The following is a 27,770-nucleotide window of genomic DNA, read 5'->3' on the forward strand; positions in this document are numbered from 1 at the left end:
GGAAAGAGGAAGGACCAAAATCTCAAACCAGGGGCTGGGGTTCAGGAGAACACATCACCATTTTGTTTAGGCCTGCAGACCAATTTGAAGCAGTGGTATAAAATTAATGTATATAATTATTTAGCATCATTTATGTCAGGGACACCTGCTGTCCTGGAGAAGGTCAATGCACAAGATTGCAAGAAATATAAAGTCCTGGTGTAGTTTCCCCTTCTGTAACTCCCACAAGCAAAGTGGCACACGAAGAGTCTGTTTTTTCTTGATTTCCTTCCAAACAACCATGGCTTTTTGGGTCACTTGAATTTTCCCATGAAGCAGAAAAAAAAAAAAAAACTTAAACCCTTCTGATGTGATTTCTCAATGCCAAACTGTTCTTGAGAAGCTTCCTGAGTTGTCTGGTTTTCTGGCACTATTTGAATGTGATCTCCAATATAATAATAATAAAATTAAATTAAATATTGGTGCCATTGGTGCTTTGGAAGTGGAAGTTCAATGTAAATACAGCATTATCAGTTTATCCTGGGATTCTGGGAGGCTGACAATGGTTCACACAACTAAATTATTTCTCCTTATCACTCTGATGGTGAATTCTTCCATTCAGTTTTTCAAGGTTCAGCTCATTTGCAGAAATTTTCTTAACCATAATGATTTTCCTTTCACCCCTTTGCCAATAGAGCTTAGGGAACTAGAATATCAAAATATACAAATTTAAATAGTCAAAGCATGAACCCACTTACTAGTCATAGTTATCTTTGTTAAGTAACAATATTTTTATTTTTTATTGACTTTAGGGAGAGAGGAACATTGATTTGTTGTTCCGTTTATTTATGCACTCATTGGCTGGCTCCTGTATGTGCCCTGACTGGGAATCAAACCCACAACTTTGGCATATCGGGACGTCGCTGTAATCAACTGAGCAACCTGGCCAGGGCTTAAATAACAATTTTTTAAAAATAGAAAAATTGCAGATTGTACTTGGATTTACTCTCTGGTTCTGGGGTTCCCTGTCACTTTAGAAAAAGTTGTGTTTTTTTTTTTAATTTTCTAAGTGCTCCTAAGGAGGACAGCAATCTTCAAACCATTCACTAACAACTGGGCAGCATGGTGTGGCTGAAAATTCATGGGCTTTCATGGGACAAAGGTTGGTACAGGGGTGATCTTGGGCTGTTTATTTAATCTCTCTCACCCTTAGCTACCCAGGGTGTGAGGGTTTATATCTGCCTTGCAAGATTTGTGGAAGACTGAGTGAGTTCACAGATATGTAAAACAGTTGTCCCCAAGCAGACCTTCCATAAAGTGAGTTTCCTGAGTCACCTGTGTGTGTCTTTGGTGAGGAAAGTTAAGTGATATTTCATACCTTCATACTGTCTTCCAACTTTAGTTCATTGGTTCTGAGGATGCCTAGTGGGTTTCTTCCATTTGGGTGTAACCAGGTGGGAAGATCCTTACAGATTCCAGCTTCAGACCAACAGGTCACCAAAGGTCATGTTCTGAGACAGCGCTACCAGCACTGGGAAACTCAGAACCTTTCTCTCCCAACAGCTGGGGAGCTCTTCTCTTTCCTTCCCAGAAACTGTTTTTGCCTCCATATTCAGTGTGTACTAGTAGTTTCCTCAGAAGTCTCCTCCAACTCCCCGACCTCCCCATTTGATCAGTTCTCCCTCCTATAAATCTTCCTAGTAAACTTGTAGTTGATTCTTTGTAGAACTTACCACAATTATAATTGAGAAATTAATTATGTAATTAGTTGTTTTAGGTGTATTTTCTTCAACAGAATGTGAACTCCATTGAAACTCTGTCATGTCCATCACTGTGGACTGAGTTCCCGGCGCATGCTCTTGCACATAGTAGGTGCCTAACCATGCATGACTAAATAAATGAGCGAGTGCTGGGCCATTATTAACTAATTTGGATAAACACATATATTGTTTTCTTTAATTAAAGTATAGTTGACATAAAGTATTGTATTAGTTTTAGGTGTACAACATAGTGATTTGACATTTATATACCTCACAATGTGATCACCATGATAAATCTAGTAACCATCTGTCACCATGCAAAGTTATTACGATATTATTGAATTCATTCCCTATGGTGTATATTATATTCCCATGACTTATTTATTTTATAACTGAAGTTTGTATCTCTTATTCCCCTTTACAATTTTACCACTTCTCAACCTCCTCCCCTCTGGCAATCATCAGTTTGTTCTCTCTCACCCTAGGAGTCTGTTTCTGTTTTGTTTGCTAGCTTGTTTTGTTTTTTTAGGTTCCACATGTAAGTGAAATCATATGATACTTGTCTTTCCCTGTCTGACTTACTTCATTTAACATAATACACTCTAGTTCGATCCATGTTATCACAAATGGCAAGATTTCATTTTCTTATATTGCTGGGTAATGTTCCATTGTCTGTGTGTATATGCATACCACATCTTCTTTACCCATTCATCTATTGATGGACACCTAGGGTGTTTCCATATCTCGGCTTTTGTAAATAATGCTGCAATGAACATGAAGGTGCGTAAATCTTTTCAGATTAGTGGTTTTGTTTTCCTCAGATAAATACTCAGAAGTGGATTTGCTATGTTGTATGGTTTAATTTTTAGAAGAAACTCTATACTATATTCCATAGTTGCTGTATCAATTTACATTCCCACCAACAGTGCACAAGGGTTCCCTTTTCTCCACATTCTTGATAACACTTATTTTTTGTTGACTTGTTTATAATAGCAATTTTGACAGGCATGAGGTGATACATTAGTCTGGTTTTAATTTGCATAGCCCTGGTAATTAGTGTTGAGCATCTTTTCATATGTCTGTTGGCCATCTGTATGTCTTCTTTAGAGAAGTGTCTATTCAGGTATTCTGCCCATTTTTAATCATTTTTTTGTTTTTTTTATATTGACTTTATGATTTCTTTATATATTTTGGATATTAAACCCTTATAGGATATATGTTTTTATTTTGTTGATGGTTTCCTTTGCTGTGCAAAAGCCTTTTATTTTGATGTAGTCCCATTTATCTATTTTTGCTTTTGTTGCCACTGCCCAGGGAAACATATCCAAAAGAATAACCCTGAGACTGATGTCAAAGATCTTACTGCCTATGTTTTCTTCTGGGAGTTTTATGATTGCAGGTCTTACATTTTAGCCTTTAATCTATTTTGAGTTTATTTTTGTATATAATGTTAGAGGGTGGTCTGGTTTCTTTCTTTCTTTCTTTCTTTCTTTCTTTCTTTCTTTCTTTCTTTCTTCTTTCTTTCTGTATGTATTGTAAAACAAAGAAAGAGAGGAGCATGGGCATCAGCAAGAAAAGGTACCTGACAGAACAGCTTGTAGGCATAAAGAGCCTTCCACCATCACTATTTTGCCCTATACCAGCCATTCCAAATCACCACCTTTGCACCTTAGGTATGCAATGGACACATTATAGGTCCATGGTTTAAACTCTACCCAACAGTGGTATGACCCTCAAGAGGGTCAATCTATGAGCTTAGTTTCTTTTGCATAATAACGTGAGAAAAAAATGAAGTGGTCCCACTCTCATGCCAGGACCTGGAGTCACTCTCGGTACCTCTACTCATGTGTTCATCACAGCCAATCATTTGTCAAGGCTCACTTCTACTTCTGAATTTGAATTTTCCTCCTGTGATCCTCTCCAAGGTCCTCAGCTCCCCCTTACCATACCAGTCTCTTGACTAGTCTTCCTGTGTCTACATTGCCTTTGTCCAAAACCATTTTCTCTATGTCCAAAAGCCAAAAAGTTATTTTAAAAACACAAAATTGGTTGTATCTTCTCTCTGCTGAACATCCTTCAATGGCTTCTTGTTCTTGGGATAAAGTCCCAAATTCATCTGACAACCAGTAAGGTCCCATCTGCATCATCCGGTCCTTGATTGACTCAGCAGCCCCTTCTCCTGCTTCTGCACCCCGCTCATTGCACTGGCCTTCTCTCCCTTCCTCAGGCTCACTAAGCTCCTTCCTCTTTCATCCCTCACTAATGCCATTCTGCCTGCTACTAAAACACTGAATATCAGTCTTCCTGACAAGACATATTGTAAATTCCATGAGGTTAGGGACCACGTCTACCATTTTTAGAGACCATTGCCTACCATTCTATCTCTAGGATTTAGCATAATCTGAGTCACACAGCAACAGGACAATAAATATTTGTTGAAAGAGTGGATAAATCTTTGTTGACTGAATAACTGAATAATAGTACCTACTTATTCAGTCCATAAGTATTTCTTGAGTCAGTACTTCTGCCAGGTAATGGGTAAAGCACTGAGATACAGTGAACAAAATAAACACAGTCCCTGACCTCTTAGAACTTATATTCTAGTAGCCTTTCCCCCTTTTTCTTTTGTTTTTTTCCTATTTTCCCCTCTTTTCTTACTTCACCCCTTTTTCTACTCAAATGAAATAGAGGATCTGAGATCTTATAAAACCTATGTGATTATCTTGCTCTTCTCTGAGTTTTCTTGAGCTATATGATTTAGCTCTTAAATACTCTCTCCTAAGCGCTATTATTTTTCTCATCTTCTCACTGACAAGGTAAAATACTTGAATGCAGAGAACTACTTCAACTTGTGTGGTTTTTTTTTCGTTTTTGGTTCCTAGCCCAGTCGACACAGAAATTTCTTTAAGAAAAAACACAAACAAACGGTGCTGTGTTTTTTTAGTTAAAAAGTGACTTACTCATTTTTGATGATAGAAATCAGAACAATGGTTGCATATGGGATGGGAGGATTGACTGGAAAGGTGTAAGGGAGCTTCCTAACTGTTACATATCTTGACTGAGATTAGATCATTATTGAGGTTACATTCTTTTCTTTACTTCATAATTTAATTTATTTATATCTTCTAGAGGCAAGAAAATATCAAACACACTTTGAGAGGTCAACGTCTTTTTTAATTATAGATACACACACTTGCTGAGATCTTGTAGCTTTAGTTCTATAACATTTTTTGTATCGTTGTTCAATTACAGCTGTCCCCATTTCCCCCCATTACTCTTCCCTGTCCTCCTACTTCCCCCACTTTCAATCCTCCCCCCGCCCATTGTCTTTGTCCATGGGTCCTTTACATATGTTCCTTGACTTGACCCTTCCCCTTCTTTCCCTCATTATCCCCCTCCCCCCTCCCCTCTGGTCACTGTCAGTTTGTTCTTTATTTCCATTTCTCTGGTTCTATTTTGCTCACTTGTTTGTTTTGTTGGTTAGGTTCCCTTATACATTTGTCAAAACTGATCACATTGTTCCGTGGCTGGTATGGGTATGGCTCAGTGGATTGAGCACTGGCCTGAGAACTAAAGGGTTACAGATTCAATTCCCAGTCAGTGCACATGCCTGGATTTCAGGCCAGGTCCCCAGTGGGGGGCACAGGAGAGGCAAACACACATTGATGTTTCTCTCCCTCTCTTCCTCACACCCTTCCCCTCTCTCTAAAAATAAATAAATAAAATCTTTAAAAAGACTCATCAGACTGTACACTTATAATCTGTGTCTTTCACTGAAGGTATATTTTACCTCTTAACAATACTACATTAAAAAAAAGAACATACACATATTATATGGAAATTTATCAAATAAAAGTAAGCAAAAATAAGAAACCCCAAATGACATGCAATGTCATCACTCAAAGAGAAACATAGTTTACATTGTGAAGTACATTCTTCTAAATTACTTCATTTTTTATACACAAATACACAATATGGATTCATACAGAATGTAGTCCCTCCTAAGTTGCTTTTTTTGATAATCAGTATACTAAGAGAATACATAAAAGGTTCTTTATAATTACTACTTAGATTAATTTACTAAACTAAGTAAAAATCAGGATTCTAAATTTGTTTCAAATTTTTTATAGCCTATGATATTTCATCATCATCAGTATCAACAACACTTATTAAATGTGAAATGCCATTTCTAAAGAGGTTTCTGGACTGAGAATAATCTCTAGGCTGTGGTGCTATGATTGCTAAACTGAATAATCATTAATAGTAAATCTTTAAGCTGACACCAGATTTATAGTCAGCTTTAAAAATATTCTAGTGACTAAGTACATTCAACATTACCTCAGAATTCATTCTTCTGTCCTCCTCAGGTTATTAAGGTGTTATAAAATCCAATTTATGGCATGATACCCTTATATTTATTATTTAATTTGTATAGAATCTAATTCACACAGGGACTCATATAATTGTATGGCTAGACTCTTGTGATCAATAGCTCCATAAAATTTACCACAGCATGAGATAAGACACTCACTCAAATCTCACATTTTTATCAGAAATTTAAACCACATTAAACTGAAGACATAATACTTGAAGTCAACAAAACCACAGTCCATCTCTAACACTTCCTAAAAATCTATTGCTAAATCTAGTTCACCAAGAAGACGTGGGTAAATATTCCAGTGGGTCCTTTGTTAACTTTCCCGATGGTAGTACATAGACTCAGACGGAAGGAGAATTATTTGAAACTACCCAGAAAATTAGAAGAGTAAGGACCAGAAGCAAAGATCTGTGAGAAAGAGGAGTGTCTTCAGTTTACACTTTTGGCAAGTGATAAAAGGCAGTTTTAGTGACAGCAGCCAGACGGAGATCAAATGACAACTGTGAGTTCATAATGGTCTCCAGCATTCTGGCAAGCACAAGGGGCAGTAGGGGAAGTGGGAGGGATCGGCTTTACTGGTACTACAAGCCAATCTGGTGCACATCAGCGTTATCTGACGTCAGCTAAAACCAATTCTGAGGCACTACATCGGGACCAGCTGCTAGATACTGAAAGCACCCTGGCCCGCCTCTGTGTACTCCCAGAGGGCCTGCCCATAACATTTACAGGACGCTACCAGTTAATTTATGTCCCCTACAGTAGGGAGGGTCCAGATGTTGAGGCTGCAGTTGCTGATTTGAAAGGACTTCACAAATACAGGAAGCTCTCAGAGGATAAAAGAAATGTAAGGGCATTCTACAGTTTGAGAAACTCATTGTTTGTATTAAACACACACACACAAGAAGGGTCTGAATAACATCAAGCCCTTCCTTTGCACGCAGGCTATCAAAACAACATAAAGATCTAAAGTGCACAAACAGGGAAGCTTGGTAGTTAGAGAGGAAACACGTAAATTGGCTTCTTCTGTGGCTCTATTAAAGTTCAGTGGAATTTTTTTTTACAGCATTAGGTAGGAATAGGGAAGTCTAGTACTTTACCATCAGCAGCGATACCCCAAATTTAGAGACAATGGAAAAACAATATTTGACTTGATGAAGGATTTAAGAACAAAGAAAATCAGAGTGGGAATTGGAAAGCAGTTGTTATATAATTGACATTTATGATGTTCTGTGCACCATGTACTGTAAGTGCTGTATATATATTATCTCATCTAATCGTCATAATAAACTTATGAGATAGGTACTATTACTTCTCAAGAAAGAGACAAAAGAGGTTAGGTGACTTGCTAAGCCTGACTGCAGAGCCTGCCTTCTCAGTACTCTTCTCTGATGCTGGGTGAATGACAGCTGCTCCAGAGGCAGCTAAGCCCTGGCTGAGACAATGAGGTCTGGAGTCTCACAGATGTGTGTTTTCACCCTGGCTCTGCCACTGAAATGTGGGTCCTTGGAGCTAGTAACAGCTTAACCTTTCCAATCATCACAGCTTCTTCAACAAGAAAATGAAGATAAGAGCATCAACTTCAAAGATGGCTGTGACTCAAGTGATGTCTTATAAATAAGAATTTATTATAGTGCCAAGTATATGATAAGCATTTAACCAATTAGCTGTTTTCATGAATAAATCACACGTCTAGTTTAAATTTTCCTGAAATGTCCTAAGAAGCCAGCTCGCTGTTGCAGAGATTTAAGAAGAAATTCTTCTAAAGGGGTGCACATAGGTGGAAATTTTGATATCTCAGATCCTGGGAAACCATGCTAATAAGTGTTTTAGATGAAAAGAAAGCTAATTTTATTAATAAAACTAAAAAAAGGGTGAGGGGAATATTCATGTCATGGTTAATAAGAAGTAACCTGAGAAAAAGCAAATTGCAGAGTTCTGCCAAAGCCCCGCATTTAAGGACTTCTCGCAGCTACAACCAAAGCAACTAGGATTTACATTGCGGTTCGGCTGAAGGCGAGAATAGCTTCAGAATCACAGATGGACCTGTTTTGATAGTTCATGTAAAAGACATAAACTCAAACTTTTGAAATAGAATAGAAGGTCCAGTTGCCGGGGATAATGAGAGACACGCCAAATTAACCAAACTTAAGTCAGATGGTCATTAAACAAAGACTCCACCTGGTTTTCAGTCGTTTTACCATCTGTTGTAGCTGTTTCTTTTCAGAGGGGAGAGTTCCCACTAGCTCCCAGGTACGACCTGTTTATTAAGACAGTGTCATATCATACTCCATGGAATTTGGTAGCCAGACAATATATTAAGGTTAAAAAGGCAAGCTGTAACATGATCTCAACTAACCTATAAAATGAATTGAAATTTTTGGAAATTGGTGTCATAGCAGGGGAATATAAATGCGCTTTTAATTCTATAGGCAGATTATCTGGTGAATAAATTGTAAGGCCCAGAAAAATAACTCTTTTGTGATAAAGTAAGATATTAGGAGTGTTTCAGTGGCTACTGAAAATTATGAAATAATTGTTGGAATACAATTATGAAGTAAAAAAATGCTAGAGCTAGAAGGGTTTTCAAGAACAAACTCTTCAGTTTCCAGCTGTGATCACTGTATGTCTCAAAGACCATGGGTTGAGCTGGGAGAGGGGCTGAGAAGAGACCTAACTCTACGGACCTCTGTCCTTCAGCCCCACTCCCATTTGGCTGCTTCAGCCAGAACACTTTTGCTTTTATCTATCTGTATGTGGGGATTGTACCTACTATTTCTTTTGAGGAAATGGAGTGCTTTTCAAAAAGCTCCAAAATATTTGATAAGTGGGGAAACTGAGGTAAGAGGGTATTACTGCCTCAGATTATGCATCAGTCAAGTCACATTCTTGGAAAGACATCAAATTAGATTTATCATGTTAGCTGTGCATGCAAAGTAGCCACATAGATTTTTATTTTACATCATTTCAAAACTTCTTTAAAAGGCAGACATAAAATATAAGCAATCAATGAATCTATAAACAGGCTTTCTTGTATTCGATGGTGATGCTTTCCTAAAATAAGGATGGATGACTTGACAAGAGTGATATTCCAGCTGAAAAAGCAAAATCCCCGACACATTTCTGCTCAGTAGCCAGTGATGCTGGTGTGCTCTCCCCCTCCTATATCTTAAGGGGATGAGCTAGAACATATGGCAAAAATCCTTATAGGTCAACAACAAAATGTTAAACACAATCCATCACTTTGCCACGTACTGATGTGGTCCATGAAGCACAGGAGTAAAGTGTTCATAATGGATAGCCAGATAACAGTCTGCTCGCTGCATTCTTTGGTCACCAAAAATGAGGCTACTTTGGACCTTTCCAACATAAAGTCAAACGGTAGCCAGACAGAGTAGTCAGAAGACCTCCAAGACAAGCCATCCAGAAACGGGGCTTCAAAAGACTATGTCCTAGACCCTCTTCAAAAGATCACAGTCTTATAGGATTTGATTGTAAATTATTTTGTTTTAGTAATTATCTTGCAGACCTTGAGATTGAAATTTCCTGGCCAAAATAAAGGAGGACCAAAGAAAAATATAAGACTAAATGCTATTCATAGACAGACCCTATGTGCAATTTCAGAGTATGAGCTCTACTGACAGAAAGTTCCAGTGAATAGAAATTAAATGCTTACAAGCACTAAAGCCAGAGAAAACTAAAAGTTCAAATATTAGTAAAGAATGCTCTTATTTTCCTTTACCCCTTATTTCTTTTGTTTGCAGTCTTCTAGGTAGTTCTCAATTTCTTTAATTTCATCTCCATTTGTGTTTTGTTGTAATTTGTTTTTTATAACAAAACACACCATGTTTGCTGTTTTAAATATCCCACTTCAAAACTCACCTTCATAAAACCTTTCAAGGTTGTTTTCCTCATTGTTATAATCTGTTGTGGTACATTGGAAGAACAAGCCTTGAAGTTTGGCATTAAGTACCTTTTAATCTATTGGCTTTTATATGTGTATACAATACAAACTGGTTGAGATCACAAATCCTTAGTTTTTAAAATGGGCTGCTTTATAGCTCCTGAAAAAATTTTTTTTAAATCGTTGGGAGTAGGGGTAGATGGAGTATGAAGCGGAATTTAAAATGCAGATAAGGGTGCACAGACCTCTGTGATTAAAAAAATACAACCAACAAAAGTAGGATTCATCTTGACTAGCGTGGCTCAGTTGTTTGGGTGCTGTACTGTGAAGCTCGATTCCCAGTCAGGGAACATGCCTGGGTTGTGGGCAGGTTCCCTGGTTGGAGGAGTGTGAAAGGCAAGAGACTGATGTTTCTCTCCCACACTGATGTTCCTCTCCCTCTCTTTCTCCCTCCCTTTACCTCTCTCTAGAAATAAATAAAGTAATAAAATAAAATAAAATATAAAATGTAGGATTCAATCAGAACATCTTCCTTTCTAATATACAAGACCAGAGATTTATAGCCTTCTATTTTAGTTGATTAATTATATCTTGAAATCTATATTATTTAATTTTTCAACAATACCTAGTTTAATAAGTATTTACTGAGGGTCCACTCTGCGCAAGCCACTATTCTAACCACTTGGGGTCAACCAGGGAACAAAACAAATATTATTCCACTAAACTTATACTTGGGGAATAGAGTGGGTAGGAGAGGGGAGCCAGATAATAGATAATATCTAAGTTATGTTAGAAAGTGATCAGTGATATAATTTTCTTAGAGAGGGAGAACAAGGTTCAGGGGATCTGTAATGCCAGGAGGAGTGCTTATGTAGAGTGTGCAGGGTAGGCCTCACTGAGGAGGAAACTTGAAGGGAGTGAACAATGTGGTTATCAAGAGAAAGAATATTCTGGGCAAACAGTCAGTACAAAGGCCCTGAGATAACATGAAAGCCAATGTGGCTACAGAGGAATAAGCATGGGCCACAGTAGTAAAAGATGAAATTGCAGTAGGATCCAATATTTTTAAATAACATCTTTATTGAGATATAATTCACATTCCATACAATTCACCCTACATGTAATGTTCAATAGTTCTTTTTTTTTTAAATTATCACCCAAGGATATGTTTATTGATTTTAGAAGGAGGGGGAGGGTGAAAGAGGGAGAGAGATATCAACGTAAGAGGAAAATCGACTGGTTGCCTCCCATATGTGTCCCTACTAGGGGAATCAAACCCACAACCTAGAGATGTGCCCTGACTGGGAATCAAACCTGCAACCTTTTGGTATAGGATAATGCTCCAACCAGCTGAGCCTCCTGGCCAGCGCTTGTTCAATAGCTCTTAATTTATTAATAGAGTTGTGCAGTTATCACCATCATGAATATTTTCATCATAAGGAACAGATTTTTGTGGGAGCTTTGAAGCCACAGTAAGGACTTTGGCTTTGCTCTAAGCAAAAAAGTTCATCTCTTCTTATATATTAGAAAGGAAAGATATTTTGGTTGAATCCTACTTTTGTTGGTTATATTTGTTGGTAAGTTTGGTAAGTTTGGATCAGAGATTGACTGTGATTTGATTTGCTATTTATAGAATTATTTTGGCTGCTGGAGGTGAGTTGAGGAAGGACAAAAGCAAACAGAGAAAAGCCAGTTGTTGCAGTTATCCATGCGGGAGATGGTGGTGGTGGTGGTGGCAGCCCTCAGAAATGGTTGGATTGTTTTACATTTTAAAGTAAACTGATAGGATGTGCTGATTGACTGGATGTGGGTTGTGAAGGAAAGAAGTCAAGGACGACACCATGGTTTGGGGACTGAGCCATGGGAAGAGTGGAGTTGCCATTGACCTACAGGAGGACAGTAAGGAGGTCAACTTTTGTCATTTTAAGTTTGAGATGTTAATTGTATATTGAGACAGAGATAATGAGTAAGCCTGAGCTTCAGAAGGGATGACTGACAAGATTAGAAATATATTTAGGAGTCATCAGCATGTAAATACTTAACACCATGAGACTGGATGAGGTCACCTAGAGAGTGGGTGCAGATAGAGAAGAAGTCCAAGGACTGAGCTGTTAAAAGTTAGGAAAAAGAAAACTTTATAATACATGGGGGGAAAGAATCATCTCTTTTGTTTCAGAGACAGAAAATTAAAAAATCTATTCAAGGTAGCAAAACAATCCACCAATGACCAGTTACCAAGGCAGACTACCTACCTTCCTCACCATGATTAGCTCACCAAGTAGAGACATTCACAGAGAGAACATTCCTACTATGAAGAAGTCTTCTGACACACACTTAACTCAAGGGAGAGGAGGAAATGGGACGAGGGGATCCTTGAAAAATGTCCTAGGAAGTCTTTTCATTTGATACCTCCACTGGCTGGCCCCTGCGTGACTGGTGAAATGTGAACAGCTGATGGAAACACAAGTGGTTAGCATAAAGCTCAAAGGAACATCATGATTCTACTGCCGTAAATATTAATAGCTGAAGAAAAATTTTTTTAAAGATTTTTATTTTAGAGAGACAGAGAAACAGAAAGAAAGGGAGAGAAACATTGATGTGTGAGAGAGACATCAATTGGTTGCTTTGCACACGCCCCCAACTGGGGACCTGGCCTGCAACCCAGGCATGTGCCCTGACCAGGAAGTGAACCGGTGACCTCTTTGGTTGTCAGGCCAGTGCTCAGTCCACTGAGCCACATCAACCAGGGCAATAGCTGAAGAAAATTTTCATAGAGTAAGGATTTACTAAACATACAACAAAATGACATTAAGGGGACTATATTAGGTGTTTAATGTTCCAAAAAAATTACCACAAACTTAGTGGTTTAAAACAGTGCTAACTTATTGTCCCACAAATTTTTGCAGGGCAGAAGCCCAGGTATGGCTTAGCTGGGTTCTCTTCTCTGGGTTTCACAAGGCTGAAATCAGTGTTGCCTACAGTCATCTGAAGGCTTGATTCAGGAAGGGCCTATTTCTAAGCTCCCTTGTGTTGTTGGCAAAATTCAATTTTTTTTTTGCAGCTGTAGAATTATTAGGACTTTGCTTTTTGAAAGACAGCAATGGAGAGAGTCTCTGATGCTTCCAGTCTCTCTTCAGAGACCTAGGCTTTTTTTCTAAAGGGCTCAACTGATTAGGTCAGGCCCACCTAACATAATCTCCTTTTGATTAACTCAAAGTCAATTAATTAGGGACCTTACTTACATCTGCATAATACTTTCACTTTTGCTATAGAATGTAATATAACTGTGGGTGTGATAACCCAACATCATTTCATCATTTCTAACTCTTGGTTAGAAGTAGACATGAAATAAATAAAATCTTTTAAAAAAATGTCAGGGTAATCTTTCCTGGCTGGAGTGCCACAGGGGATTGAGCACTGGCCTGCAAACCAAAGGGTCACTGATCGATTCCCAGTCAGGGCATGTGTCTGGGTTTCAAGCCAGGTCTCCAGTAGGGGGTGCTCAAGAGGCAACCACACATTGATGTTTCTCTCCCTCTTTCTTTCTCCCTATCCCTCTCTAAAAATAAATACATAAAATCTTTAAAAAGAAATGTCAGAGAAGTAGGAATGGGTTCTGCCCACACTCAAGCAAAAAGTATTACAAAGAGCTTAATAATAGGTGTTACAGATCATTGAGAACATCTTAGAATTTGCCTACCCCAGTCATGGTCTAAGAAACTAAATACTTATGTTAAATTCAAATAGAGTGTTGATCCCAAGAAATTTTTAAGTGACAGTAAATCTTGTCTGAATAATATTCTCTGGGGGGAAAAATGAGGAAAATTCAGAACCTGCCTTTAGAAACTAATTTCACCAGACTTACACACAAAATATATATCAGGAACCTTATGATTTGTTTCAATAAAACACAATATAATACAGTTTTAGGTAGGTAATAGATGAATCTGTCATAGCCTAATCTTTAATGTGAACACTTATCCAATACATAATAAGCATCAAATTTCTTTCAGATGTTAAAGGATTGACTAATTTTTGAAAGAGAGAAAAGCTACCATTCAATGCTATAGAACCAGGAGTATGGGGATATATATATACACACATATATGTTAAAAATGAAGAAAATATACAAAGTAGTTAGTGGTGCTAAAATAATTTAATAAGTTTGAGTAAATATTTCCATCTGATTTTCAAATATAACCATTTGGCATCCTTTGAGTACAAATATCATTACAAGGTCATTTCAGTCCTATGCAGTTGAAGTACTAGGAACTACCTGGAGTGGTTTTTAAAATGATGTCACATATTGGAGTTATTTTAAATATATGTATATAAATATATAAATAAACAATACTGATCTAGGGAAATTCCTCTGGTTTATCATTGGATACCAACTTCCCCCAGGACTCATAAGCATTTATAAAATGTATTATCTCTGATCATCCTAATGTACAACTACAGTATAACTGTAGCAAAAGGAAGCTTCTACTTCTAGCCATGAGGACCAACTTTTCAGATGATCACTGATGAAACATTCTAGGTAGACTCAGAAATGTGACTAAAATGATGTAATCTATCTGAGTCAGAAAGTATGACATAAATATTTTTGAACACTGGAAGACTGGCCTTATCTCACAGAAAACAATCCACAGCACTTGAACAAATCATTTTCACATGAGACCAAATACAGCCATATAGTTTCTGAGTGAGGGACTAGATCTATATTAGAAATAACCATTTTTATGTCACATTTTTATAGCAGATTAGTTGGATGAGGCATTATTAAAACTGTGGTTCATTTGAATTGTCATAAACAATACATGGGGTTCTACTCTCCTCAAGTTCCAGTCAGGTGACTGAAGTCATGGGGCATTCAGCATAGCTAGCTGATGACAGTGCACACTATTTTGTTCCAAAATCCAGTTCAAGCATGGACATATCATTTAGATGGTAAGCTCTTTAAAGGCAAAGGACCCAGAATTGCACAGTTCTTGGTATATAGGAGGACATCAGGTGTTTTTTTTAACTAAAGTTAAATGTAGAATATATTAGAATTCATGCAATGCATGGGAAGTCAGAATTCTGGGATGTTCTTTAACTACCAGATTCTATTCAACTCAATAAATATTGACTGTGCTTCTACTAAATGCAGAAATTGTGCTACGTGCTGAGAACACCCAGTTGGTGAAGTCACATCCTTGTGGTCAAGAAACTCATGATATCCTCACTCTGTCAGCTTGCTGTAATCACACTTTCTCCCAAAGAACCTCTAAGAAATGCTTCATGGATAGTACCTTGGAGTTCCACAGAACACAATTCAACAATCTCCAAATGATGATTCAGGCCAGACTGTGTAATTCAGGTTTTGTTTGCAAAACTAAGAGTGCTTCAACACCTACCTAAATTTCAAGTTTAAGGAATGTTTAAAATAAAGACATTACACGTTAGGACTTAAGGTGTAGGAATAAGATACACAACCACCCTTGGGTAAAATTATGTATTAGCCACTACCATTCCTTTACTCAAACATTGTCTCTTGCTGACAATGCAGTTAGTGGTTAAGTGAAAAATAGCAGCTCAAATAAATGAGCCAGAAAAGCAACCTATCACTTTTCTTTTCCACTAAGTTAAGACAAGAGAGTTGGAGAATATTTTGTCCAGAATGATACAAATGTGAGTGCAAAAACTCCCATGTAGCTTTGCAACAAATTACTTCTGTGACCTTTGACTATACAGTAACCTTAATGCAAGCACTGTTTTGAATGCAAGCATAGGAGGGCATTTTTACCACTTCTGTTGTCCTCAGTAGATTTAAGACAAGTTTTTGCCTTCAACGCACAAACTCGTAAAACAAAGAACTTTATCTAAGAAAAAGAAGATAAAAAACATGTATAATAAAATGACAGCAAACTCACAATTATTAACAACCGCACCTAAAACAAAAACAAAAAGAAACTTAACAAATACCTAGAACAGGAACAGAACCACAGAAATGGAGATCACAAGGAGGGTTAGCAACAGGGGAGTGGGAGGAGGAGAGAGGGGAAAAAGGTACCGAGAATAAGTAGCATAGATGGTAAGTAGAAAATAGACAGGGGGAGGGCAAGAATAGTATGGGAAATGTAGAAGCTAAAGAACTTATGACACATGGACATGAACTAAAGGGGGGGAATGTGGGCGGGAGAGGGTGTGCAGGGTGGAGGGGAATGAAGGGGGGAAATGGTACAACTGTAATGGCATAATCAATAAAATATATTTTTTAAAAATAAAGAACTTTCAGCCCTGGCTGGCGTAGCTCAGTGGATTGAGCGCCAGCTGGGAACCAAAGTATCCCAGGTTCGATTCCCAGCCAGGGTACATGCCTGGGTTGCAGGCCATAAGCCCCAGCAACCGCACATTGATGTTTCTCTCCCTCTCTCTCTATCTCCCTCCCTTCCCTCTCTAAAAATAAATAAATAAAATCTTAAAAAAAATAAAGAACTTTCAACCTATTCAGTGAAAGTCTACATTAAAGTTGCCATACATTAAAGTTGGCTTTTCAAAAGTATGTCACTACTGCTCACTTGCCACCCACAAGTTGCCATTATCTCAAGGGTGAAATTTTAGCATATGACTACAAGGTCTTATAGCAGCAGCTTCATGATTCAGCATCTAACATCAATAATTCATAGTGAGATCATGGGCTTTCTGTGGAAGGTAGTGAGTGACATACTTGTTTTATGAAAGGAAGCTTAGGGCATATTGAAAACACTTTGAATCTAGACTTGTGGTTTGTGTGGGTGTCAGACATTTGCCTCTTAGCTAGTGGAGGGTACAGGAGGATCCTACTTTGGGAAAGGCTCTCTGAGAAAGGCAAACTTGGGTTGCAAGGCTAGGATACACACATGTGGTAACCAGCTCCTCCTGAACATAATTTTCCCCAGTTACCCTGGGCAGGTGGGAAGCCTTTCTGCGGAAAATATTCCAGTTTGGTTCCCTGCCATCACCAAACACAAATCTGTTGATTTTTCTTTTTTGAGCTTCCAACCCTTTCAACTTTCCAAAAATAAATCAAACCAGCCATCAGGGCACCGAAATAATACTACTACCAGTAAGCAGCTTTGCTTAGACTTTCACAAACAACAGTTCTAAGGTAAACTTTGCCCCAGAGGTCTGGACACATTCTTTTTATGTAACCTGCTTACTAATAATTACTAGACTTGGGTGCTTTAACCCTGAAAATAGATTTCTAACAGCAACCCCTAAAAACAAAAGGCACTAAGCAATGATCAGAAATTGTGCACTAACTACGAAAAACACTTGGCAGCCTGCTCCAGCCCAAGATAGGGACAACCCCCCTTCCCACTCCCCTTCACTGCAAACACCTTCTGCCCAGAGGGCCCAGCACGCAGGAATAATCAGCGAGCTCCGGCCCCGCCCTCCCCTATCCCGGCCCCGCCCCCACACGGTAGGCTAACTTCCGCTCAGCTCCGCCCCCTTCCGCTCCTCAGTCTTGTTCCAGGAGCTGGGGTCAAATTGTCTCCAATGCTGATTTGCATAGCCCAATGGCAGCACATATGTAAATTAGGCAGGAGGTGGTTGGCTGGGGTTTGGCAGGATAACTCTAGTAAGCGGGGCCTTTGTCCTTCAGTGGCTAAGAGGCAGCCGCCGGTTGGTGACACGGCTTTTGGTCGGGCTAGGCGAAGGGCCTGAGAGGTGACCGGCAAAGGATCAGAGAGGGAGGGGAGGACCGCAGTGGCGGCGGGAGCAGCAGGAGCCTGTGAGGGAGTGCAGAGCAGGCGCCCCGGCACCCTCGGGGGCAGGAGCAGCCCCCACGCCGCTCTCTCTCTGTGGGGGACCTGCTGTTGCAATATGACTTTGGAGGAATTCTCGGCTGGCGAGCAAAAGACCGAAAGGTAAGTCAGCTGGAGCCTGTCCCTGAACTCTCGCCTGCTGCACGCACCCCAGTGCAGCCAGGCAGTGGGGGGGGTTTGCGGGGGAGTGAACCGGTAAAAGTTTGCAGAGAGCACGTCCCACCTTTCTTCCTCGCGGACCCTCCCAGGCATGACCACTGACCAAAGAGCATGCCCCCAAACCCTGCCGAGCCCCTCCAAGCCCTTGCTAAGGGTAGAAGTGACCCTCCTCTCCCGTGCGGCTCCGGCAGCTGGCAGCCTGTGGCAGCGCCCAACTCTTGACTTCGGGAGAGGGTGGCGATGGCACTCTCAGGGCTTCTCCCTGGATGCACGGCTTCTGGGCGTACAAGGGGTTATTGAGGATGAGGGGATGGGGGGTTGCAGAAAGCTGAGGTGAACGGTGATTCCTGCACTTGGGAGGGAGCATCAGCGTCGCGGTGAAGAGGGGAGTGGGGGCGGGGCGATGGCCCCGAGGGGACTGGGGCTGACTGGACCCCTTGCTCTGGCCCGCATATAGGATGGATAAGGAGGTGGGGGATGCCCTCGAGGAAGTGCTGAGCAAAGCCCTGAGTCAGCGCACCATCACGGTTGGGGTGTACGAGGCCGCCAAGCTTCTCAACGTGTAAGTGGGGCCCTCGTGTGTACCTCGTGGCACCCCCTCCCACTCCAATCCAGGAGGTCGCCCATGTGGGGCGCCCCTCACCCTGCAGCGCCTCTTTCTGCAGCTTTCGGTCTGCCCCAGGGGGAGCGATCCCCGGGACCCGGGAGGGTATTGCGGGTGCCCACGAAGGCTGTTGGTAACTCTGCGCTCACCCACCCCACACACTGCCCACAGTGACCCGGATAATGTGGTGCTGTGCCTGCTGGCCGCGGACGAGGACGACGACAGGGATGTGGCTCTGCAGATCCACTTTACCCTGATCCAGGCATTCTGCTGCGAGAACGACATCAACATCCTGCGCGTCAGCAACCCGGGACGCTTGGCGAAACTCCTGCTCCTGGAGACGGACACGAGCCCCGGGGCGAGTGAGGGCGCAGAACAGCCCCCAGACTTGCACTGCGTGCTAGTGACGGTGAGGGAGAAGGAAACTTCGCGAGGGTCGGGGTTAGAGTCCTGGAACGCAGTGAGCGAGGGCTGAGAATCGCCTGATTGCACAGTGGAATGGGTAGGAGTAGAGCGTGGCTGCCTTTGCCCCATTAGAGTGTGGCTGGACTTTCAGCCGAGATGTGCCAGTTTCATCATCAGGATTTTCTCTGGTACAGAACATGTCTAAGCACGTTGAAAGCTGCCAGCAGCGGAAGAGATCCTTGTGAGTCAGCACTGTCAGCCCAGCTACTCCCTACCTACATCTGCACTACCTCCCGTGACTAATTCCTTTAGCAGGGCAGATTAGATAAAGCCAAATAAATTCCTGGCTCACCCTCATTAAGGAGTCAGCTTCATTCTCTGCCAGTCAAAGCTAAAAATAGAAATGGTGTAGGAGACAGACCTCATTAATTCCCTAGAAATACATTAAAAGGATAGAGTGGAAATTTTTTCTTTGCAATCTTGCATTTTTCTTATAAATAGAGATTTTTCCCCCTGATAAAAATCTTTGGTAGCTAGGTAATGTGCAGAGTACATGTGATAGCTTTTTGTCCTTTACACTGTACAACTTTTTGGCTTGTCTAGTTAACTGGTGGCCTAATTTTTCTGCTTTGAAAAATATTATTCTTGTTTTTGGGGAGAATAACAGGTGGCAATTCTAGTGAACTGCTAAGCAGTTCTCATTGCATTGTGAGCACAGCATGGAACTGTTTCTCAGTTGTTCGATTCCGGTCTCTGCCACAGTACAAGTTTGGTAGGACAGCCCTGTGAATATGATCATGCAAAACTGAATAAACATTGTCATGTAGACATGTGTATATGACTCAGTGGGCTGCAATTAGTTCAGACTTTGCAGAGTATAGTTTAGTATAGAATTACCCTTAATGATTTTGCAGGGAACCCAACTACCTGGAAGAAATTTTATTTTTTATGGCTATGACTGGACTCCATGGCACACAGCCAAAGTATAGAATGTTCAAGTGTCTTCCCCTCAGTAGTAATGTAATTAGCAAATACTGATTTTTTAAATACTAAATTTATTTTTCTAAATTTGTTCCTAGAATCCACATTCATCGCAATGGAAGGATCCTGCTTTAAGTCAACTTATTTGTTTTTGCCGGGAAAGTCGCTACATGGATCAGTGGGTTCCAGTGATTAATCTCCCTGAACGGTGATGGCATCTGAATGAAAATAACTGAACCAAATTGCACTGAAGTTTTGAAATACCTTTGTAGTTACTCAAGCAGTTACTCCCTACACTGAGGCAAGGATTACAGAAACTGATGTCAAGGGGCTGAGTTCAACTACATGCTCTGGGAGCCCGGAGTAGATGACTTTGCAGGTGGAAAGAGGTGAAAATGAAGAAGGAAACTGTGTTGAAACAGAAATACAGTCAAAAGGAACAAAAATTACAAAGAACCACGCAGGAAGGAAAACAAACTATGTATTAATTTAGGATGGCTGAGTTACATTTAATTAAACCAAATACGCTTTGTTAAAGTTTAAATGTGCGGCAGTAGCTTTGATATTTTTGATTTATATGCCCTCAAATAAAAAAAAAAGCAGAAAGGGTTAATCATTTTAAAACCATATTTTATTGTATTTTGATGAGATGTTAAATTCTCAAAGTTTTATTATAAATTGTACTAAGTTATTTTATGACATGAAAGGTTATTTATGCTATAAAATCTTTGAAACAATACAATAAACTCATATGGAATAATTGCATTATTTATGTGTTTTTATTTTTTTAACTTGGACTTTATTTTTTTAAGTTTTTTAATAAAAAAAATTTCTGAAATTGCATATAGTATATATATGTATATATAGATATGTATCTGAGTGTATGTATGCATGTATATGTTTTTCTACTTTTAAACATTTGGGCTAGACATGGCATAATTTCATTTTTTATTTGTTCTTTTATTTAACACATATTACTGATGCCCTACTCTATACTATGTGCAAAGTCAGAAAACAGGTGATTTAAGAGGAGCTGGGGTTAAAGTTAGAGAAAAGAAGTATTAGAAAGATTATTTTATGTGGGTCTTAAAACAGGAGTTTTATTCTACCAGCTAGAGAGAGTAAAAGGATATAGCTGGCAATGGCACTAGTTTGTGCAAATGTGTGCAGACCTGAAAGACCAAAACCTGTTCAGGGAACAAAGGGTGATTCTATGTGTGCCTCTGGTGTAAAAAGATAGGGAGAGATAAGGCTGAAAATGTAGGTGGGGATTAGGCTCAGACTGAAGGGCATTCTGTGTCACTCTTAGGCTTTTGGGCTTCCTTCTACAAAGTTCAGGCAGCCAGCAGAGGCCTTCACATAGGGAATGACGCGATCAGTGTTCTAGGAAGATAACACTGGGTATTGGGATCAGAGGCTGTAGGTGAGAAGACGGATCAGGAAGTGACTAATAGTCCACAGCTGTGCATTTTGCAGAACCATACTTAGGGAGCAAACAGGGAAGTGGCCTGGTAAAGAATTCTGTTGCCTTTATTCTCTCTAAAGAGCTATGTGCCTTCCAGCTGGACATTTCTGCAATGGTTCTGAGGGGTCTGGCTAAATTATGTCAGATGGAAGAGATGGAAGAAAAGAGCAAAAGAAAGAAAAGGCATCAGCAGAACAATCATCTTTTAGTTGGAACGATTCCTTGATAATTAACTGCAACAATCTCCTGTAGATATAGTCAAAGAAAGCAAAAATGCTTACTGAGGCAAAACCTAACATACTTTAGTCCACAGGATTTTTGCATACTTCTCAAACCATAACCTCTATGGCTCCCCTGCCATCTGTCTCCCATCCTTGTCATGACTACATGCAATCAGGGAAAATTTGGAAATTGGAGAGAAATAATCCAGCTAGTAATGAAAAGCTACAAGTTTCTGCATATCTTGTGAGTAACAAGCCCATGAGCCCTTCACCTTGCAATTACGTTTGTTTTTTCACATCTGTGAGAAATGTGGTTTTTTAGGCTTTGTTTAGGCATGTATTTCTTGTAAGCCAGTCCCCAATCCAAAACATAACTTGTACATAATATTTGTTTCTTATATTACCAAATGATTGAGGGCAGTTAGTGTTAAACAGTAATTTTTTTTTACCTTCCCACCAAAGTGAGGATTTTCAATTTTTTACCACAATTACTGGATTAAAAACCCTCCTGCAAAGGTGAGTGTGTTAAACTACAAAACGGGAGAGAAGCAGAGTGGCTCAGAGGAAAGAGCATGGGGATTAGCCAGTAGTAGTCCCTCCCCGTCCCATTTTCCTCATCTGTAAAACTGAGATAAAATTACCCAGCTTGCAGAGTTGTTGCCTCTCCTACAAGATTGCAATGTCCTCAAGGTAAGAACTAATGTCTCCTTCATAATTATAGCCCAGTACTTAGCACACTTCTCAGCAAGCAGTATGTGTTGAATTAATATTTGTTGACTAAATGAATGATTTAGCAATATCTATCAATGTAAACTACCTGGTGTACGATAGGTGCTCAGGATAGTGTCTATTACTAAAACCCAGGTGATGGCAACAGGGAAATTTTAGGGCATCAGAGAAACATCTGTTGCTTATATCATGTATTTTAAGAAAGGAGTTTATAATCTCTATTCTGAATCATAGTGCTTAAAGATATGAAGTGATAGCATACTTTCTTTGGGTTGTTTTGTTTCAGTAAAATCTCAGCAATTAATGCAAAGCTATTGTTATTTTTTTCAAGTTTTAATTGTTGTTACTCTTTCCTGATTGAATGTGATATAAAATTAACATGGCAATGAAAAATCCAATCATGAAACATGAGCTAATTGCAAATGTGTGCAATTAATTACTTGGACAGCTTCTACTTCAAATTGGTGCTAATGTTCTTCAGTTGTCACTTTAAATGACATTAAACCTGCTATTGGAAGTTGGTAGAAATGGTACAATGGGAACAAAAGTCCCCTCATCGGTCGTAGGTGTGTAATATGTGGAAAATACCGCTTTTTTCCCCACCTTACCTCAGTGTCATAAACAGCATTGCCTCCTCCTTTTTACAATTAACCAAAGCCCTCAGCAAATTAAACTTCTATAATGAAATTAGCTAATCTATATTACACATATTATTTCCCAACTAAAGAAAGAAATGGTCATTTCTAGGGAAGAGCTGTTTTTGTATTGTCAATTGGAAGCATTTCTAAATCATGTTTTAAGATACCTTACTGTAAACTTTGTGAAGCCATTGTTTCCTCACTTTTCAACTATCTGGGTTAAAATTTATTTTTTGATATGTGGTAAAAGGCTTCAAGCAGTGATGAGTGTTTCCTTCAAATGAAAAACCTCTAATGATTTAACACCATGCAGTGTCCCTCAGATTGAGTTGAATCTTCTTTTCTTTCAATTGTCCTTAGATAAATATATGAAACTGTGAAAATGTGTATTCATGAAGAGCACCAAGAAACACTTAATGAATACTTACTATGGGCAAGAGACTATGCTGGTGATTTTGCGGTCTACAAAAAGACACATACTCTGGCCTCAAAGAGTTCATAGTCTAGTAAAGCAATGAGACATGCACATCAATAGATATAATCTGAAGCAAAAAAAAGTGCTTAGTAACATAAGAGAGGCCCAGAGGATTGCTATGGGAGTTCAAAGGGTAGAGATCTCTGGATGGCATAAGGGAATGGAATGGGGTAAATGCTGTAAACACTTTGATCAGAAGCTAGCACTATCCTTTGCAAACAGCACAAATTACAAATGCTCCTCAAGTTAGATGGGTTACACCAGAATAAATCCACAAGGTCAAAAAGGCATATTTAATAGTACAGCGTGGAGTTTCCATTGTTTCCCCTCACAATCCTGCGGCTGATGGGAGCTGCACTGGCCGCCACTGCACAGCATCACAAGAGAGTATTGCACATTGCTGGCGCAGGAAAAGATCAAAATTCAAAGCACGGTTTGTACTGAATGAGTATTGCTTTCTCATTATCATGAAGTTGAAAAATTGTAAGTAGTGTCATGGTAAGTGGGGGACTATCTGTACTTAATTGATAATTCTGCTAGGTCCTACAGAGAAGACACTGGTGTAGCCTATTGGAGTGCTTATCCTCAAGAAGTTTATAATCGGATAAGAAAATCTAAGTTAGCACATTCATTCCTTTAACACTACTTATTGAAAGCCCATGGTGTACCTCGAACTATGTTAGGTCCCAAGACCACAGAAGTGAAATAGGCCCTGGTTGGTGCGGCTCAGTGGATTGAGTGCAGGCCTGCAAACCAAAGGGTAGCCAGTTCAATTTCTTGTGAGGGCACATGGGCACATGCCGGGGTTGCAGGCCAGGTTCCCAGTAGGGGGTGCAGGAAAGGCAACCACACATTGATGTTTCTCTCCCTCTCTCTCTTCTCCCTGTCTCTCCTCTCTAAAATCAAATCGGTAAGATATTAAAAAGTGAAACAGCAAGTTCTCTGACTTCAAGGATGTACACAATGTAGTGGAGATCCCTGATACCTGCGATACTGGGTGGGAAGTGGTGATGGGGTAGATTGAAGGCCCAAGTGTTCTAGGGGACAGGGGAACTTCGCCAGATCAGCAAGACCTGAGGGATGAAGACACCTGCCAGGCGACTATGAACAGCTGGTGTTCCAGGAAGGGGAACTGTAGCTCTGGGGGGTATGAATTAGACATGTTTGGGACTAGCTTCTGGGAGCAACCACAACACTTACATAGCGCTACATGCCGAGCACTATTCTAAGCACTTTACTTATAGTAACTTAGCACTCACAGCAACCCTATAGAAGTAGGTACTGTCATTATCACCATTTCGAAGGTGAAGAAATTGATATGCAGATACTAATTTGCCCAGAATAATATTATTAGTAAGTGCAAATTCATCCAGGATGCAAACCGAGGCAGTCTGGCTCTAGAATCCATGTTCTTTAATGACAGGTGGTGTGGGAAAGGTGGTATGAACCAGACCACCAAGGGCCCTACGAGCCAGACTTTGCTCATTAGGCAATAAAAAAACATTAAAAAAAACTTAAAGCATGAGCGAGGCAAGGAAAAGGGGAAAACACGGTTTACAAAGTCTTAATGAAAGGTTGGACACTGGGAGACAAGAGAAATTGGGCTTATATAATGTTCAAAAAAACAAACCACTTTTTCTTTGGAATCACTTGTCAACATTTAAACATGGAGAAATTTCTTAGAACAATCCTGACATTTATTGTCTCTTAAAAATTTGCTAATGTGCAAAAATGGGTCCACATTCTGCTTGGCAGCAATTGGCTAGAGCTGAGAGGAGGTGCCTGCCTTTTTAATAAAAGGCTTTCTAGCTGGCCACAGACCTCACCCCTCCCTATTGTAAATTCAGTCCTATTGGACTGACTCAGGCTTCCCTTGCTAATTCTCGTAAGAATGTGAGGTCCACCCTTCATCCCCAACAACTACTATCTCTCAGTCTGGGTTCAGAATCTTCCTGTGCAAAATGAAGAGGTGTTTGCACTATCAGAATCTAAAATACTGCTTCAAGACCTCTTCTGAGGAGCTTCAGATTAAGTGGGGGGTAGGATAAGTTGGGAATTTGGGTGTATGTGTTTTTTTCTTACAAGTACTTCAGGTAATTCTTATCATCAGGGAACTCTGAGGAATGTTACATGCCCTCTTGGAGTTTTCCCAGCTGAAACTCAGTAGCGCCACTCTTTACAAATCTCAGGGAAGTAGAATGAGAGGAAGAAGCTTCACTTGGTCAGCTTCCAGTCTCTTTGTTTTCAGTCCACTAGGAGCTAAAGAACACACATTTCTCTGAAGAGATTTCCAGGGAGTTTTAAGGAGAACAATTTGCTACCTAGGACAGAGAATTCACTAGTTTGCTAGGGTGACCACCGAACAAGAACCACAAAATGTGGGACAGGCCACAAACAGAACGGCTCTCGGCACTGCCTTGAACTGGCTGATAAGCTGAACTGTTCTCTGTCAGGCACAGCACTGGTACTTGGGACCAGACAAGAGAAGATTCTTGTACAGTTTGCTGCTCAGTGTCAGGCACAAGGTAGGAGCTTGGGAAGTGAGCGGCTTTTCCGTTTTTCTTATAACCATTAACACTTTCTGGCTGATAACGTGTTGTCACACTGATTAATTCAATTCCTTGCTAAAGCAACTGAGGCTCAGCGAGGTCGAGAGACACCTCCAAAGTCACCTGGCAAGGAAGGGGGAAAATCAGAATTGTCCTGTGAGCTTAGTCCTCTGTAAACCTAGCTGTGTCTCAAAGAGGCCAACCAGACAGCAGAGGTTAGCCTGGGGGAGGATGAAACTAATTGGATCTAATCTTTTACTTATCCAGTAAGTGGGGCACAGCCTCAGGAAAACTAAAGGAGACAAAAAGCAGGAAAAGAGAATTCTAAGAAGTGTTCTCTTTTATCTCAGACACTTTAAGGCAGAAGTGCTCTTTGTGTTTTTGGGTGCTCTAACACAGACATATTTTCTGCAATTAAGTGTGTGAGAAAGAATTTATGCAGCCAAACTTTTGTAATATCCTTACTTAACACCTGATTATATCCCCATATTGTGATCATATTACCATCATAAGAAAAAAAAATCACTTGACAAGAAATGGCTCCCCTGGAGAAGAGCCTTTTGATTTCATTTTGCTTCTTTGTGTAACTATTAAGGAAGAGCTGGCAAAAGAGAGAGTATAGGGGTTATGACAATGGGCTTCTGGAGCTAGAAAAACCCTGGGCTTGGATCTTGGATTCTAGCTACAGCTTGGGAAAGATAGTGTAACTTCTCTAAGCCTCAGTGATCTCCCCTATAACATGGGACAATAAAGCAGGCTTATATCATAGATTTGTTGTGAGAATTAAAGGAAACAATGCATAGAAAGCACTTAGCTCAGTTCCTGGAAGCACTAAATGTATGTAAGCCAATAATAATTACATCTCCCATGAGTGGATAGTTTCCTATGTATGTATATTATGTATTTATTCTACATAATTATACTATGTTATAAATTAGAGGGTGATTTTAGTATAAAAAAGGAAACCCCCAGTAAACTATTCAATACATAGCTCAACAGAACTGAATATGGGAAGATACCATCCAATTAAGTTTTGTTAATTTCAACTAATCTAGTTTCTCCTCTCAGTGTCTATTAACTTAATTTGGTTCTTTATCACTTATTTGGATTATCAGAACAGTTTCTGTTCGTGGCTGAGCATGCACTGTGTGCCAAGGATTGTGCTAGAACTTGCTACATAAAGACGATTATGGTACAGTTCCTACCTGCAGTCTAGAATAGGAAGCTCACAGACATAATATTCAAGTTGGTGTGGTGTCACGGCAGGTTTGGGCAATACTGTCTGTGTATGCATGTGAGGTGGTGGTGGTGAGGAAGCTTTCCAGGAAAGGGGGGGAGATGCTTGACGTGGGTCTTGAAGCATGGTTAGGAGCTGGTTAGGGGAAAAGGGTGAGATAAATGAGAGACTTTTTTAGCCTGTGGTGTTTGCTAGATTAAATGTTAAGAAAGGAAGTAGAGAGAGGTGGGCTGAAAGGTAGACAGAGAGCAGATAGTAGAGAACCTTATTTGCCCTTCTAAGGAGCATGGGCTTGGTCTGCAAGCAATGTGAGTGCTCTGAGGATTTTATGTAGAAAACTAAAATGGTCAAATTGGAGTGTTCTATGGCGCACTCTTTGCAGATGGATCCAGTTGCCCAGTCAGTGTACTAAATGGGATTTCAGGGGAGTGTAATTTGTGAAGGGACAGCTGTTCACTGTTCTCGTCTTTCCTGTCCACCTCCTTCCTTCTGCAAA

At 40.0% G+C, this 27,770-nt stretch overlaps 1 protein-coding gene across 1 annotated transcript; it reads left to right on the forward strand.

Annotated features, from left to right (window-relative positions):
* Nucleotides 1–17,604: 17,604 nt before the first annotated feature.
* GADD45A (growth arrest and DNA damage inducible alpha) lies at nucleotides 17,605–20,547 on the forward strand. The gene is made up of 4 exons (XM_028513412.1): nucleotides 17,605–17,913; nucleotides 18,428–18,532; nucleotides 18,746–18,983; nucleotides 20,059–20,547. Exons 1-4 carry the CDS (start codon nucleotides 17,870–17,872, stop codon nucleotides 20,170–20,172), a joined length of 501 nt encoding a protein of 166 aa, XP_028369213.1. The 5' UTR covers nucleotides 17,605–17,869; the 3' UTR covers nucleotides 20,173–20,547.
* Nucleotides 20,548–27,770: the final 7,223 nt, after the last annotated feature.

The sequence above is a fragment of the Phyllostomus discolor genome, chromosome 5 (genome assembly GCF_004126475.2).
Source record: "Phyllostomus discolor isolate MPI-MPIP mPhyDis1 chromosome 5, mPhyDis1.pri.v3, whole genome shotgun sequence".
In the NCBI taxonomy this organism is placed as follows: Eukaryota; Metazoa; Chordata; class Mammalia; order Chiroptera; family Phyllostomidae; genus Phyllostomus; species Phyllostomus discolor.

Excerpts from the sequence above, each read along its gene's own strand:
- GADD45A (XM_028513412.1), top strand. The coding sequence starts at position 17,870 with ATGACTTTGGAGGAATTCTCGGCTGGCGAGCAAAAGACCGAAAG. Across the intron at positions 18,533-18,745 it reads GCCGCCAAGCTTCTCAACGT|TGACCCGGATAATGTGGTGC; the intron begins GTAAGTGGGGCC and ends CACTGCCCACAG. Across the intron at positions 18,984-20,058 it reads TGCACTGCGTGCTAGTGACG|AATCCACATTCATCGCAATG; the intron begins GTGAGGGAGAAG and ends ATTTGTTCCTAG.